Source organism: Cynocephalus volans, chromosome 8 (assembly GCF_027409185.1).
Source record: "Cynocephalus volans isolate mCynVol1 chromosome 8, mCynVol1.pri, whole genome shotgun sequence".
NCBI classification, from domain to species: Eukaryota; Metazoa; Chordata; class Mammalia; order Dermoptera; family Cynocephalidae; genus Cynocephalus; species Cynocephalus volans.
This window is the reverse complement of record NC_084467.1, coordinates 68,787,368-68,805,590: the sequence shown is the minus strand read 5'-3', so window position 1 is coordinate 68,805,590 and position 18,223 is coordinate 68,787,368. Positions and strand designations below refer to the sequence as shown.

The 18,223-nt window shown below is 34.9% G+C and overlaps 1 protein-coding gene across 2 annotated transcripts in view; it reads left to right on the top strand.

Annotated features, from left to right (window-relative positions):
* The first annotated feature begins 15,910 nt into the window (after positions 1-15,910).
* Positions 15,911-18,223, top strand: part of ADGRL4 (adhesion G protein-coupled receptor L4) — a 109,259-nt gene continuing 106,946 nt past the window's right edge. For both annotated transcript variants that reach the window (XM_063106098.1, XM_063106099.1), the window contains exons 1-2: positions 15,911-15,981; positions 17,363-17,512. In XM_063106098.1, the coding sequence (XP_062962168.1) occupies positions 15,960-15,981; positions 17,363-17,512 (172 nt within the window). In that variant the 5' untranslated portion in view covers positions 15,911-15,959. The remainder of the gene's footprint in view (positions 15,982-17,362; positions 17,513-18,223) is intronic.

The window sequence follows — 18,223 nt, the reverse complement described above, 5'->3', positions numbered from 1 at the left end:
GTGTTGTTTTTGATTTGTTTCATTTTGTTTTGTTTTGTTTTTAATCTGGAAGACTTAGACCACATCAAGTAGTCAATACTAACAATATGATTTATGGTGGGGGCTGTAGGTCACATATGATTAACTTGGCCACTGGCATAGGTGGAGTCTAAGTTCAGACACATAGGAGGCCAACTATATCTGCAGCAAAACCTCTGGACATCAAGGCTTGGGTGAACTTCCCTGATTGGTAAAAATCCATGTGTATTTTCATATTGTTGCCAGGAGAAGTTAACACTGAGAATGGACAAGTAGAAGTTCTATGGTTTGCACTCTCCTGGACAAAGTCTTATGTGTTTATTCCCTTGGCTGATTCTTATCTGTATCCTTTCATAGTAATAAACTATAACCATGAATTTAACATCTTTCAGTGAGTTCTTTGAATCTTTTTAGCAAATTATCAAACATGAAGGTCATCTTGGGAACCCCTAACCTCTGCAGATGATGTCAGAAATGAAGGTGGTCTTTTCGGCTGTTCCTCAACTTTGCACTTGGCAATGGCAGAAATTTTTCTGCCTGATGCCCTGTTCTCTTACAATAGGTCACATTTCAGGAGGTAGCTTGGTTCCTAATACAAAGAAGTTTGTGGCAGCCATCAAGGCAAGTGACATGTTCACTTTCTACAATGGATCCAATTCATGCTTCTGTATATGTATATCTGTATATAAAAACATATATATGTACATAAGTAATAGCTTAATTATCTTTCCTTTTAAACTAATTTGTAATTTTGTCTGTCTTATTCACTTAGAGTCTTTATTTACCATTCAAAATTGATGGATTTACTGATTGATTCATTGATTTAATTATTCAGTGAATATTTATTGATTGTTTGCTATTTGGCAAGCACTTTTCTACATGCTGTAGGTCCAACAGTAAAGAGGTCATATTAGACAAAAGTCCGTCATGGGTCTTATAATCTATCAGGAAATATGCGTGTGTGTGTGTGTGTGTGTGTGTGTGTGTGTGTGTGTGTGTGTACACAATATAAATTGTAATGTATATATTCACACAAACAGAATAAACAATTAAAATGTGTAGTTTCTTAGATGGTGGTAAATGCAGTGGAGAAAATAAGGAAGAGAAGGGGAAGGAGGAGTGACAAATTTAGGGCTGTAGTTTTAAACAGAGTAGCCAGGAAAGGCCTCATTTATAAGTTGGCATTCAAGCATGTACCTGAACGTGCCAGCGCTGAGCAGGCGACTGAGACAGGCAAAGCCAGGCGAAAACTAGGGAGAAAATGCCTTCAGATGAGGAGCTTGAATTATAAGTCCCCTGAGGAGACCAGCACTAGCACTAGTGGAGTTGGATTGGGAACGGGATGGGGAAAGAGGAATTAGAGGAGGTGAAGTTAGAGAATTAAAGGTGAGTACAGGTTATATAGGGCCCTATGGGTCAGTGGAAGAGTTTTGGTTTCAATTCTGAATAAACATGGATTGTCATTACATGGTTTTGAGCAAAGGAGTGTCATGATACAGCTTACATTTTAACAGGATCACTCTGACTGCTATGTTGATCATAGACTATACTATGGCCAAAGGTAAGAGTAAAAAGTCTATATAAGATGGACCATTTAATGATGGAGACGATTTAATGATGGAGAAATCCAGAAGAGCAATGATGGTGGCTTGGACCAGGGTCAAGGTAGTGGTGGCAGTGAAAAGTGAAACGATTCTAAGCAGATTTTGAAGACAGAGCTCACAGAACGTGCTGGTGGGTTAGACTATGTGTGAGAGAGAGAAGTCAAGGGTAATTTCAAGGACTGTGTCTCAAGTAACAGTTAGGATGACATTGACCACACCTAAAACGTGGAAGTAGACGCATTTCAGTTTCAGGTTTTTTGTTTTGGAGATTTTTGTTTTGTTTTGTTTGGAGGGGAAATCAGGGAGGATAAGCCCAGAAGTTTAGTTTTGGAAAATGTTTTATACATTTAAATGGCAAAGCTAAGTAAGTGGTTCTAGGACCCTGCAGTATAGTTTAGACATGACAAGTATAATAACAAAGTCATAAGCTTTGCAAGGCTCCCAACTGTCTTGTTCACTGAGACATCCCTATTATCTTGCTCTTAGGTTCTCAATAAATATTCAAGGCATGCAAGAACAAAGGTTTGATCATGAACATTTAAAATCCTGCCGTGATGTTGCTTCTATGGAAGCTGCTCAGCAGGAGTACTTGACGATAGGGCCAGGAATTTCCTCAGAGTCCAACTCCAGATCTATTTGTTTCTGACCTCTACCCCATTTAAGTAACATGCTTCCTGTAACATACTTGATTTTGAACAGTCATGTCTGCGTGAGTCAGTTAGGATGTTATTCAGAAAACGAACCTCCAGATAAGTAAATGAGTTAAGATGAATGACACAATTTAGTGTCATCTATTTGAATACCAGATCATTTTATATGTAACAGTAACCCTAATTTTTCCATAATTTATATTCAGATGTTTTTCTCACAATAATTGGCTAAGATATTTGGCTACTTCTTGAGGCATCTCTTGGAAAGAGGAAGTTTGTTCTTCCTGTTACTCTAACAGAAGAGGTGGATCTACTTTATCAAAATACAGCACCAAATTCTTGAGACACGAGCTAAGAAGGGTGAGTAAATTAGTATATGGCACTCTTTAAACTTTCATATGTATAAACACATATATAAATACAAAGTCATGAGTGTGTTTAGGTGTGTGTGTTCATGTACACAGTTGCAATGTTAAAAGAATTTCTTATTATTGGTTGCAAGCAAGCCAATTTTTTTTTGAAACATAACTGATTAAACGTATTTGTGAGATACAGAGATGAGTATCAATACCTGTGTACAATGTGTGATGATCAAATCAGGATAATAAGCATGCCAATTTTAAAATGCTGATGTGACAGGCAAAACTGAGGGCTTTGGGACGGGAACTGCCACTTACTAGTAGATGATACATTTTATTCTTGCTAAGTCTAAGATTTTCATTTCTTTTCTTTTTTTCAGCTTTACCAAGGTATGATTAACAAATAATATATGTGTGTGTGTGTGTTTGTGTATATATATATATATATATATATATATATATATATATGCATGCAAAGTGTACAACATGATGTTTTGATAAGAGTATATAGCTGTCCATTGGTATCTATGGACTCCCCCACAGATACCAAAATCTGCAGACGCTGAAGTCCCTTATATAAAATGACATTGTACTTGCATATAACCTATGCACTTCCTTCCATATGTTTTAAATCATCTCTAGATTACTGATAAAACCTAATACAATGCTAGTATCCAGAGTGCAACAAATTCGAGTTCTGCTTTTTGGAACTTGGTGGAACTTTTTTTCCCAAATATTTACAATCCACAATTGCTTGAATCCACAGATACAGAATCCACAGATACTGAAGGCCCACTGTGCACTGTGAAACGATTACTACAATCGAATTACTACATCTATCACTTCACATGGTTACCTTTTATGTGTGTGTGGTGAGAACACTAAAAGATCTACTCTCTTAAATAATTTCAAGTATACATTACAGTATTTTTAATTATTGTCACCATGCTGTACATTAGATCTCCAGAATTTATTCATTCTGCATAACTGAAACATTGTATCCTTTGACTAACATCTCCCCATTACCCCCAACCCCCAGGCCCTGGCAATCACCATTCTCCTTTCTGTTTCTATGAGTTTTGCTTTTTAGATTTCACATGTAAGTGAACAGTATTTGTCTTTCTGTGCTTGGTTTATTTCATTTAGCATAATGTCCTCCAGGTTTATCCATGTTGTCACAAATAGCAGAATTTGCTTCTTATTTATGGCTCAATAATATTCCATTATATATGTATGTATTTTTTTAAATAGTGCTTTTTTAAAAAAACAAATATCATTTTGCTTTAAATGTTTCATAAATATATTTTGTACTCTTCTTTGCCTTTAGTTGAGTGAAAATACTTCATTATGTTCATTTATATTTGAATGAAAAGTATAAATTTACAATCCTACTCCATGTCTTATTATATATTAACAATGTATTGTGTTGAAAGTATATCATGCATTTACTTTTATTTTATTTTATGAACTCAAAACTGTTTTTTAAATAAAAGAACAGCACTAATACACAATTTTGAAATTAGCCAAAAAAATACTGGTTCACCCATTTTTCCCTAGTATTACTATCACTAATTTTATGAAGATATAACATTGACTAATTATGGCATAGTTTCTTTAATTATTTCCTTTTTATTAAACTTTTTAAAAAATTGTCCCCAGTGTTTACATACTATAATTAAAGTGGCTGTAAATACCTTGATGCATGAAATTGTCAAAATCTAGTTTTGTCTTCTGTTTTATTTTCTTAGAAAACATATGAAAAACAGGAACTACAGTCAAAAGGTAAGAATACTTTTAAAACTGTGGATTGACACTGAGAAACTACTCTAAATCAATATGGCCATTTGTTTGTTTGTTTAACTAATTAATTAACTAACAACTGCAGAGAATTTGCAGTAGGAGGCACTGCTGCCAAGACATTCTTAGGCACTATTGCTGTGAAAATAGCCACATAGTAGATTTTCACAGTGGGAAGCGATGAGTAAGCATAAAACATGACTCAAAATTACATATCTATAGGTGAATGAGACATAGTTTGTCTCCTGAGGGAATTCTTTGTCCATTTGGGACATTCTAATCATGCATGAGTAGCAACACTAAGACAGATCACACTGAGTCAAAATAGAGAAGTAAAGTCTGGGAGACATGGAGAATGAAGAGATTGAATTCCATGAATAACCTCAAATCACAGAGCAAAAGGTGTCTATCATTACTAATGTGTGCTCATAATGTGAAAAGACTTTTAGATTATTCTTATTTTATTCCTTAAGAGACCATAATAACGAATCTATTTTATTTATAACTGAAAAATGTACTTCAAGTTTTTCTTAATATTTTAACCCAAAACTTATTTTTCAATGAATCTTAGCAATATAAATACTCTTCTGAGATAATATGAACTTTAAAAAAAGTTTATTGTTATGTAAAATAAATTTTGGTATATGGCAAAATATTTAATGTGCCTGATTAATAAAAACTATCAAGAAACTATTCATATTGATCAAAATGTTATCCTTTTTCCCTTCCATTAAAAATCCACTAATATCTGTAAACTTACATTACCAAATAATTGCATTTGAGAGAAAAACCAGAACTGACAATTTTGCTAGAAAAGCTATTAGTTCTAAGTATTTCACTTACGATGTCAACTACTTAGAAACCAAAAGACTTTATCAATAAGCCACATTTACTTTACTCAAAGCCGAAGATTACATTACAAAAACATCGTGGGATAGTTAATTTTAAATTCCCATTATCACTTGCAGCATGCTGGGATACATTTTTCATGTTACTCTGATAAATACTACATTATTTTTTAATGACTGCCTTAATCTATAAAAGCCACAATGTCAGCTCTAGAAACATTTCAGTAACCATGTGAGAAAAAAACCTTATGGATTTCTTTGAAATCTTGAATTTGTCATTATTTTTAGTACATGAAGCAAAGAACTCAGAGGATGGAGTCATGAGCAGTTAACTTACCTGTACTGGGCTTGCCACACTGAGATACTTTCATGTAGCACTTATACTTGTATTTCGATCAGGGGCAATCTCTTTAACTCACAAGTAAAAGGACCTATTTTAAGCTCTATATGTGCAAAGAATTTGGATAAAGAGAGATCTAACATTAAACTATTATCTCGTAATAAATATTGAGAAAGTATTTATTTGCTCTAGTTTTGTTTTAATCCCCAGACCCAATAAATAAGGGGGAAAAAGTAATACAAAAATAAAAATTCTAATTTTGGGTATTTTTTGTTGTAGGTATGTATGAAAAAGCTATAGTTATAAAAAAATTTACTTATATCTATCTAGAACTACACACACACACACACACACACACACAAATATATTTGTATACACTCTCATACACCCACACATACACGTAAGAGGGTACTTCAAAAAGTTTACAGAAAAATAGAATAAGATGGCACGAATCTTTCCATGAACATTTTAAAGTATCCTCGTGTGTGTGTGTGTGTGTGTGTGTGTGTGTGTGTGTGTGTGTGTGTGTGTGTGTGTGTGTGTTTACTTCATTCCCTAAACTAGTTCTGGGCCATGTGGTTGCCCTGTCTTATCCTAATGTTCTTACTTTCTACCTGAGCCTTTGACTCCTTTGCTGATAGTATCTGCTTATTACCTACTAGAAGCCAAGAATAAATTAGGTTGAGGACCAGCATTATGTTGGTACAAAGGTAACCGTTCTCTCAGGGAATAAGGACACTTGCAAACCGCTGCAGCAGTCTTGCCTTTGTCCTGTGTGCTACAACTCTGTCTTCATCACTAGCTCTCTCAAATACAAACCATTGATAGTTCTGAAAACATTATCAGTTGAGACTAGGTTTATTTATACTTAGAAGTAAATCCCAAAATAACAACAGCTGAAACAAGATAAGAGGTAATTTTTCTCACGTTGAAGAAGATGGGGGGGGGGCAATTCTGGGAGGCTGCCTTGGCTCTACAGTTTTTTCAGAGATGACTGGTTTTATCACTCCAACATCACAAGGCTATGACTCTCTTCCAGCCCAAAGTCACTGCTAGAGTTCCAATTTTTACCACTGTATCATAAGCAGCAGAATGAAAAAAGCAGGAAGAAAAAAAAGGCCTATTTTGAGGAGGTTTTTAAAAGTGAAATCCAAGGCTTTTGTTTATACCTCAACAGTCAGAACTTAGTCTCAGCAATCCCAGCTGCAAGGTAGATTAGGAAACACAACCTTTATTTTACTGGGCTAAGTTCACAGCTTCAAGTACAAGATGCCATTACTAAGAAATGTTACACCTGAAGCAACATTGAGAAATGTTTTTTAATTATTTGCTCCTTCACTTAAATTTAAAAAGTCACCTTTTTGCAGATTTGCTAACCCTTCAGTGTGTTTTCTCAGAAAGACTAATCTTTTCTATGACTGAATACAGAGTGAGCTTTGACGGAGTAATGCTAAGAGCCTTTGTCTTAGGAATTGCTCATCAGAACAGAAGCTTGTTCCATGCTGTTCTTTTTAACTTACTATAGTTCTTTCAGTCTAATTCCAATCACTTAATTAGAATAGTTTACATTAATTGTATAAAAAAAATATTTGTTATAAAAAAAATTCTCACTGAGGACTACAGAAATAAATCGGCTTTTGCAACTGGTTTGGAGGAACGTGGAAAAGCAGAAAGGTCAGGGGTGGACATTGCTGTGTTTCCTGTTCTGACGTAGAGAGTGGGCCTTTGGCTTCAGAAGATAAAGCAGTTTGACATTGACTTGGTCATACAAAGGCACTGAAAGCCAATGAAGATATCATGATAGCTGGATAAATATGAACTGGGACCCAGTTTTTGAGATAAAGCAGTAAAATCCAGAATTATTTTGTATTCTTTTATTCCTAGTGTTCTTAGTTAATTCTTGGACACATTATACAGACTATTGCTTTTATCGGATAATGATATGTGCAGATGATTCACTGCTAGAGTGGTTTGATACTCTAATAATGATTATTAGGTTGAGAATTAATAATATACATTAAAAGTTACATCTGCATTATTTTATCATGCACATACTTCCTCAGTGCTATGAAGCACTCAACACAAACCTTGAAGTTACAACTTAAAGATTTTGATGAGAACAGACTCATTTTTTTGTCATGTTATTTCTTACTAAAACTTTTGTGCAGTGAGAGTACGAGGTACATTTTAAATTCAACCATAACCATTTGTTAGGATCAAACATTTTATGATGACAGAGGTACGAAATTAATCCATGCTGTTGACAGCCTTGCAGGTCCTTCAGAAAAAAACAAAACAAAACAAAAGGAACAGGACTAGATTTAGCCATTCTATTGACAAGGACAGTAGGGAAATGGAACAAAATTAGTATTTTTACAGGACAACCTCTAAGACCATAATCATATGCTTCTTCTCAAATGCAACAGTAATTGTCCACAGAAAACTGTAAATAAGACACATCACTTAAATATTGTACACATCAAACTTATCAAGCTTAGCACTGAAAGTAAAAACAACACAGAAAATTAATTTTAGCTTTCAAAACAAAGGAAGATAGTCAACAAAGGAGTCACAATTTGGGTGGTATGCATAAAGTTTTCAGAAGTGCTTTCTTTCAAGTAAGAGTAAAACATGTTTTATTCTCAAAAATATGGAGGTGGTTAATAACATATTTAGAAGATACATTGCTAATGATAAAATACTGAAATTATTAAAAATAAGATGAAGAATAATCATAAAAAACAAATGTGGTCCACATTTTAAAAGTATGTAATAGAAATCAAACAAAAACTAATTAGAAAGTGTTTAACATGCAGCTCAATTGTTTTTTAGACAGAAATGTCTAGATTAACAAAAACGTTAACTGCCTACTTTGAATCTTATTTTTATCTTCTAATTTAATTAGACAAAATGAGAAACACTCTAAAAGAGCATCTGAACCTCAAGATTAAGGGTCAATTACGTTGATGATAATTCAGCTGCAACTTTACAGCTAAACAATTTCACAGCTAATTACAATCATAGTTTAGAATTCTTTCCATTTTAGACATATGTGTTTTATTGAGAAAACTAATTGTAAATACTTGAATACCGACTAATAAAAAAAACTCTTCTTCCAGTGTTCTGGGCTTAGCAATCATATTTGTCACAAAAGTAAAATAATGTTAGATTTTTTTCCCATATCATTATTCTTTTTACCTTAAAAATTTTTCTTTACACTTCACAAACAAGATTCACTTTTAGAAGATATCATTTTAAATGCTTTTTTCTTCTCTAGCAGTCCACTGACAGAAATGTTCTTGGAATTATCACCAAATATGATCAACATACTAGATTTTCATAATTCTCTTATAAGTCAGTGAATAAAACAAATGTGTTTAGATTACTTTATATAACAAAGAAACTTAATTTTGTTTATAGATTTTAAAATGACTTTGTACTATGCGCTATATTACTAGAATGAGTAATAGGATTATTTGGTGTAATTAAGATTTGAAGAATCAGTAACTACTTAAGAATTTGAGAAAGTAAAGTAGTGCAATTGGTTTGTAAATAATTTTGTGAGAAATATATAAGTAAAATAGTTAAACTAAACTGTATATCATATGCCTTTGTTCAAAAATGTTAATTTACAAGTTACGAGTAAATAATGCCTTTACATAATCATGGCTTATAGAAGAATAAATAATTTCCTTTAAATTTGTCTAATTATTTCAGTGTAGACAAACTTATATTTGCAATTGGTTGGAGACAGTACTATTTATGTATATTTCTGGCTATAGGCAAAGATATGGAGAAATCTCAGAGCCTCATACCCATCTTTTAAAGAAAATGTTTAAAAATGAGATAAATTACAAATGATTATCAGTTAATGTACTTTATTTACACTTCCAAATAGGTTTTTACTTTTTAAGCCAGTCCCTCTTCATGGAAGAAAATTAAATCTTGTCTGAGATTAAAGATTTGTGACAGACTGGAAAGTAAAGAGTAAGAATAAAGAAATAATTCTCAAAGTGATAGAAAGTTAATAATGATGTTCCCTGGAGATCAGAACCAGAGACTTGTATCTTCAATATCACATTAATAACAATGGATGATAGTGAATAACAAGCAGCTAAATATTATTTCAGTACATAATTACAATATTTAATTTTCCTAAATAAAATTGAGCAATTGTGGGGAATTGTAAGAAAATATAATAAACTAATGATTGAAGAACACAGAGGTTGATGAAATGTAATGTAAAGTACAATGTACTTCAAACCTAAAGAAATATTGAAATTACTTGTACATCTTGACAGACTCTGTAACCCTGTCAGGATATTATTTTGGACAACTCAAGAAGAACAATCAACTGTGAATAAATCAGTGCTACAACATGGTGAAAGCATAGCTAAAAAGTGTAACAATATTAAATAGAAGGTGATTTAAACATGGTTTCTGTTTTAGGAGTGCCACTCTTTTAAAAAAAAATAAGGTCAGTTTAATATTTTTTTAACATGGAAAATGTCCAAAGGAAAATACTTTAATAAAATAATTTAGAACTCAGTTAAAATGCAAATAACTAGCATAGATGTAGGTTCTTTTTTTTTTCTTTTTTTTTTAATCAATGCCTGGCTCAAAAAAATTGGTTTCTAAGTGTAAGTGCTAGTTTATAAATCTTTATGAAAAGGAACCACAGGAGAGAAGAAACCATACAAAACACAGACACTTGCAAATGGAAAGATTTAGTGATTTTTCTGAAGGTCACAAAACAATTGATTACCAGGCTGGGAAGGAACTCTGGACTCCTCCCTTCCAGTCAACACTGAAAATTACCAGATGCCTTTTGTACCCCTTTCACTGAAAAAATTAGTAGCAGAAAAGCTAGTCAAGTGCTCCTATTCATAGTTTTAGAAACCCAATTTTTTAAATGTTTTTCTAAATATTAACTTGAGTTTTATAATTGTAATAAAAATTCCTAAGTGGGAATGTTAACATAAACATTATAATTTATTTTTGATACATAATGTTGACAGACATTTAATAATAGACTTCACATAGATTATACAGATAGGTTTTCAGATAGCATGATTTGAACATTGTAGCATCTGTATACTGACTGGTTAGATCATAAGTTTAACACTAGGCAAACAAAGAAATAAGCCTATTCCTCCTGGTGTTTGGGTGTACAGATAACTTAATTTTGCTGGCTTTTTCTTTACAATTAAATTTAAAAGATCAGCCTTTGCTAAATCCCAAGTGGCATAAAAGTTATCTGGAAACCTAAAAGACATCTGAGGCAAACAATTTCCAACTAATCATTAAAAATAAATATTTGCATTTTTGATAAATTTTATTGTGCACTATTCTAGAAACTTATTCATTCGTTTATTCAATCAGTCAGCACATTGTTTTTATCCCATACCTTTTACACTCAGTGATAGAGTTTGGATGTTTTTGAATGTGTTGTCCCCCAAAATCTCATATGGAAATCTGATCCCTTACCCCAGGTGTGGGGGATGGGGGGGAGTGAATTTTTGCTCCATGGTTCCCACAAGAGCACTCTCTCTCTCTCTCTCTCTCTCTCCCCTCCCAACCCCCCCAACCCCCCAACCCCTGCACCAGTTGCAGCTGTCCCAGAATCACAAGCCAAATAAACCTCTGCTCTTTATAAATTACCTAGTCTCAGCTATTCTGTTATAGCAACACAAAAATGGACAAATACATTCAGGCACTGTGTGAGATGCCAAGGAGCAACAAAAAACACAAAAATAAGATATGTTTCTCACACTCAAGTTCTAAGAGACCAATTTAAGGACCATTAACAGACAAGACCGCATCCTGAATTCTCAATCCTTACTCATCACAGGAGTTCCACTACACTGAAGAGTTGTCGTTCTGCTTTGCTAAAGCTTTTCTTAATATCAACAATGAGTATGTTGTGCTCAGATTACTCTTCCCCACTTTATATATAACTCAGTGTTCTTTTTTTCTTTACCTTTTTCCAGCACTTTTGCCAACTGTACATTGTTAAGGTTGGTTTTGACTAAAATTGAGCCATGGTGGGAAACTCTATGTGGTAAATTGTAATCCTATTGAGGGTACCATGGAAATAGACATAATATGAAGTAATGAGAAATTAGCTAAATTAACAAATTGGTGACAAAGGTTCAATAAATTGAGAAAAGTCAGATGATGTGTAAGTAAACACTTAATATTTAGAGGTACAGTCACATAGCTAGATAAACACTTAAAATCCAATCACCTTATTAACACCTAGGTGAGGAATTAGTCACTATCACAAAAGTCTCAGGAAGGGAATCCAGAAACAGCATTACATTCCTAGTGCCAGTCCATGTGCGCACAATAAATACACCTTTGGAGAAGGTCTTTACCTTATCAACTGTGCATTAATTTCCTATATTTAGAGATGTTGAGTGTTAAAGATACAGACACCTGATAGTTGCAACATGTATGTTAATTATCTCAGAAACTCACTGTATCTAGCAGGGTAGGTATTATTATTTCCAATTAACAGTGGGTAAACTGATCCCCAAGAAGATTAAGGAATCCACTCAAGATAAAAGCTAGAGCTAAATTCATGTTGTCACAGTGAATACTTTCCATAGCAAATTCCAACCTGTCCAAGAACTTTTCGAGGAAATCCTTTTTAATTTGGCACTAAGATAGAGCTAATCGTGGATTTGATAAGGTCTCCCATTGCAAGATGAGTATTCACACTGGTATATTCTATTAAAGCCACAATCAAGTAGTAGCTTAAAGTGATTTAACTTCCACATGTTATTCTTAGGTCCAAATCAAGCTTTAAGTTATTTTGTATCTTCAGAAGTTAAACATGTCCCAATGGAACCCAAGGGGAAATTGAGGATAAATTTTATACTTACAGTTCAATAGTTCTTTGAGAACACTTCTTTAAAATAAGCAATTCTTTCACTAATAATTAAAACTTTTTTGGATTGAAAATTCTAAATGTTTCTTTTTACGTAATGCAAAGACAAGGGATCCAAAGTTATACCACGATTATTTAATATCTATTTCTTTAAAAAAATATAGACGTAGAACTGGCTGGTTAGCTCAGTTGGTTTAGAGCATGGTGCTGAAAACACCAAGGTCGAGGTTTCAGATCCCCTTACTGGCTAGCCCCCCCCCCCCAAAAAAAACAGACTTCTTTGAGTAATACATTTTTAAGTAATTTTTATTTCTACAGTGAGTGATCTTAAAACTATAAGCATCATTAAACACTTTATGCTCTCCTGTATAGTATCATTTTCTTGAAGAGAACTATGAATAAACTTTTATCTTTTAATAAGAACATATATGCAAAAGGAAAGATTGTTTGAATTTTTTTAATTCTAGTTTTAGTTCATTTTTGCTAATATTTAAACAATGTGTATAGAAGAAGAATACAGTATTTTAAAAGATTATCATCAAGTCGAAGGTATACCTGTTCCCCAATGTTTATCGCAGCACTCTTTACAATAGCCAAGAGTTGGAACCAGCCCAAATGCCCATCATCAGATGAGTGGATACGGAAAATGTGGTACATCTACACAATGGAATACTACTCAGCTATAAAAACAAATGAAATACTGCCATTTGCAACAACATGGATGGACCTTGAGAGAATTATATTAAGTGAAACAAGTCAGGCACAGAAAGAGAAATACCACATGTTCTCACTTATTGGTGGGAGCTAAAAATTAATATATAAATTCACACACACACACACACACACAAAAAAAAAAAAAAAAAAAAACGGGGGGGGAAGAAGATATAACAACCACAATTATTTGAAGTTCATACGACAAGCAAACAGAAAGGACATTGTTGGGGGGGGGAGAAGGGAGGGAGGTTTTGGTGATGGGGAGCAATAATCAGCCACAATGGATATCGACAAAATAAAATTAAAAAAAAAAAAAAAAAAAGATTGGCTGTCTTTTATTATGATAAAACTAAAGATTAAGCATGTGTGGCAGATACATGAAGCAAATTATTGTAGGGTAATAATTTTAAAAATAGGTACTGTGTTTCAATTTAGAGCTTATCTCAAAAAATAATGTATTTCTATATTTATGCCTTTGGAAGTTAGTTTCTGTGTATGTACATTGAAACTTAACTTCATATGACTAGAGAAACTTGCTTCACAAAATGGAGCCAAATCATTGGAGTACTCCCAATATCATATTACAAAACTGGGCTCATTTCTTTTTTCCCTTCAGAAACACTCCACAACCTATTTGTTTCTATATTTGTGAATGGTTCCAACCTTTTCCCACTCATACAAGTAGAAAATCTCCACTCTCTTTGTCTCAAATCTGTCCCTCAATTAAGTCAACCAGGCATCAGTATGTCTTTATCTAATTCTTTCTGGAATCTTTCCCTGTTACCCCATCCCTAACAGTCCTACCCTTATTTATGCATTTGTTGTCTACTTCCTGGACGATTTGTAATCTATTCTCACTGCCTTCCCTTTAATATCACCTTAATATCCATCATTTGATGAACTGCTGTCCGAGTTTTTCCACTGAATCACTGTCTACTTAAAAGAGAGAGAGAGACAGAGAAATATTTAAAAGAAAAAAAAAAACAATTATCAACAGAATAAAGTCCAAACTTCTTTTTTTGTGGCATTTAGGGTGTTCAAATCACCTTTTCAGATGCCCTGAATGGCAGTATCTGATAACTCCTCTTTTGCAACAATCTCTTGAGGGTGGTGTCACTATAGAAGGAATATAGCAAAGTAACTGAGAGCAGAATAGCCTGGGTTTGAATCAAGACCAGTCACGTAGACTAGCTGTGTGACCCTGGGCAAGTCACACAACACCTTGGTTCCTCATTGCCTCATTTATTGTGACACCGGTCTCAGGAACTTCTTGCCCTTGTTAAATAAAGCTGGAAAAGGTCTAGAAAAATGCTGTGGAGAGCGAGGGAAATGTGTCGATACATAAGCACTTGTGTCTTTGTGACTTGTGTCATTGTGACTAGTTTTAGTTGTAAGTTCCTTGGAGTCCAAAGACATGGCTGTTCATCTCTGTGAGCGTGCTCTTTATGCAACGTGGACTCCCAGTAGACGCTTGTTACATGAAACAGAATAGAAATGGAATGTGACAACGGTGTGCCCAAATGTTTAATGGTTTAGGCTGATGGCACAAACATTAGTCATTTTTTTCTTTAAATCAACTTTATTTAAACTTATAGGAAATACAATTTATTTAACTTACATACAATAAAATGCACCAATTTTGAGAATACAGTTTGATAAGTTTTGACAAATGCATGCACTCATCATCCTGATGAAATTATTGAATATTGCCATTACTCCCAAATTTTCCTTTGTGTCTTTCTGCAATCAACCTCCCAGCCCCGTTTCATCTGTAGGCAACCATCGATCTGTTTTCTGTCATTATAGATTAGTTTTGCCCACCAGTTATTTTTAATTTTTTAAGCTAGAATCATTTCTATGTTCCAACCTAAATCATCTGTTTCTACATAATCAACTCATATATTAACATGCAAAAGGAAAACCATACATGATGCACCAATTGTTCTGGGGGTGGAGGGAGGGAATACAGGTGGATTTATTATTATTATTATTTAGTTAGAAATGGAAAACAGCAGTTTGTACTTCCATAGCTGTTTAATTCTTGAAAATTGGCTTTTTTGGTTTTTGTTTGCTGGTTTATTTTCCACTCAGTCATTTTAAGTACAATCCTAACCTGTAGGCAAGATAGACTATGTCTGTATTTTACACCCTGGAACCTTGAGTCCCAGCAAGCTGAGCACTGAGTACTGGCAATGTCCCATTGCGTGGACCCAAGTCTCCTGCCTACTTCTTGGCCCCTTGTTCTTTAGGAAGATTTCTTAGTGGGGGCGGGGGGAGGGGGGGCAAGCGTTCTGGAATTTAGGTGGCAGGGAGGAGGATCCTTAAAACCTATTGAGTTCCGGATGCTTCTTTAGGATGGCCACCCTATGGTCACTAGAGAGCTTTCACTTTCTAGCACTGGCTTGGAGGGTGGTCTTCTGGGAGCGGCGCCCGGGGGCAAAGTGATCCTGCACAGGGTCTGCAATAGTGATCCGCGTGGTAGTCACGAAGCAGGGGAAGGAGCGCGGGTGGCTTGGGGACACGCGCTGGAGGCCGGACGTGGCCAGCAGACTCAGGGCTTAGCACACACACGCTCACACAAAGAGGCCGGAAAGTGTCCAGAGGAAGCCGGTGCGTCACCGGGGACGGAGCCGGGACCCTGCCGCGCCCGCCCAGCCGCGTCTCGGCCCCGCACACCCAGCCGCGCTCCTCGCCACCGCCACCGCCACCGCCACCGCCACCACCGCGGCCGCTGCCAATGAAACTCCTCCCGCTCCTCGGTGAGTGCTCAGCGTCCCTGGTCACCAAAGTTGCTGGAAGGACCCGATCATTTGTAGGGAACGGGATTTTGCAAGGAGAAGCTCACGTGCCAAGTGGATTTGGCAAAGTCTCTAAGGAGAACTGACGCAGTACTTCTCAGGATGTTTTTCTCCTTGGCCTTTCAACTCGGGATAGTCAAGGCTCGGGGACTGTTAGCTTTTTATTCCTCCTGACGAAGTCCCTAAAGTGTCAGACTTTGACCTTTACTCCGTCCCCCCTCCCCCCAAGAAACTTGAGAAATCCAAAGCATTAACACCTGTGGGAGGTTTCCTGGCATTTTAAAGGGATCGCCAGCCCAGACTTTGGGTTCATTTAAAATACCATTTTGATGATGCTGTGCAGAAAGATGATAAATCACATCTCTGAAGCTGAAATTAATTCTGGTTTAGACAGTATGTACACTCCTATGCGAGGCTGGGATTTAGAATAAAATGTTTAAGAATCTCTTGGTACCAGATAAGGACAATTTATCTCAGATGACTGTTTTCAGAACAGTGACTTGCATGATTTATAGCTGTTGATCTCCAAGACTTCTCTTGAGAAGACCTGGAATAACACTAAAAAAGGAAATTCCTGTGTTTTTTCTTATTTTTTCCTAACAGTCCACACAATATCATTTCCAACTTTATTTTAAATAACTCTGAAATAACATCTTGTTCTGTGTTTCGTTTCATTTTTGTTGGTCTTGTCTGTGTTGTGTTCCATTTCTGGAAGATCAATCTTTGACCAGCATGTTGAGTTTTGCTTTAATTTCCCCTAATGGAAGAAAATGTATAAGATATTTTGTTTTGAAAAAGGCAGAATTAAAAACTATCACTACAACACAGTAGAAAACAGCTACAGCCATTGCGTTTGTCCTCATAGATGTTCAGGTATCATCTTAAAATCATACTGACTTGAATTTGGAAAGATCTAAATATTCAATTTATCTTGATTTCTGCACAAAATTACTGCCAGAGGAGGGAAATTGCTTGATAATTACACAGTTGTCTCTAAAAGTAGTTCACCTCAAAATGAAGGATGATACTGGATCAACGTGGTACCTGGATCTGGGAACACAGTTTTTATTATAAAGCTGGGTGGTTATACATTTTAGTTTTGTTGACATTTACTGGATAAAGGTTGAATTTTTTTTTTTTAAATGCCTTAATCTGTTTGCTTACCTGCTTTAGTGGTGCTATTTAGCTAAATGCTCCCTTGGGAAATTTTCATAATCTATTTATCTAAACAGAAAGAAAAAAGAGTATTTGTATTTATTGTACTCAAACTCAACAATGGGTGGAGATTTTTCTTTTTCTTTTTCAGAAGTGTTTTTGTTTTGTTTTGTTTTGTTTTATTTAGTGGGTTTCTCCACTTTGTTGAATTGTTTCTATACTCAAAATTGCACCAAGAAACCTTGTCTCCCAAATGCAAAATGTGAAATACGTGACGGAGTTGAAGCCTGCTATTGCAACATGGGATATTCAGGAAATGGTGTCACAATTTGTAAAGGTAAACAATTCTTATTACCTCTTTTGGATTTTATTGTAAGATTAAATTCTGATGTGATTGCTTTTCTGTCTTCCAGAAACTAACTTGTTTTATGTTATGCTGTTTGATTTCATGCTATTTGAAAAAATCTCAATTAACTAAACATTAAGTTTGAACTTCCCATGTCAAAGTTTATACTTGATTATTGACACTTAATAAGTTAAAAGTCATTAATATGATCTTTAATGACTTTAATGTATTTCTTATTTTGGGTATGAATATTAAAGATTGAACTTAAACTGGAAAACCCAGGTGCAGAGGGCAGAGGCAATAACTTTGGGAGCAAAAGAGCAGAGAATTCATTAAGTCCAGACTATACTGGTATGTGTTGCCCTCACATGTCTTCTTTATTCTTGACTACTTAAATTTGAAGATGATATTAAGAAATTTGAGGTTTTCTCATGTATACCCTGGACATAGAAAATGAAGAGAGAGAGAGTAAGAGAGTGGAAAGAGAATTTTGAAGACATTCTTTTCTGAAAAAGTAGATTCCATTTGTAGAACTTTATGCTAGATCATAAAGAGGGAATACTAGAAAGGGTCCTTCTAGGGTGCATTTTAGCCCATTGACTTGACAAACAGAACGCCATCTAGTAATCAAATTTAAGTGATTTCTTGTCTGTTGTCTCCACCGCTACCACCGCTCCTTCCCCCACCTCAAATCTCACTCAA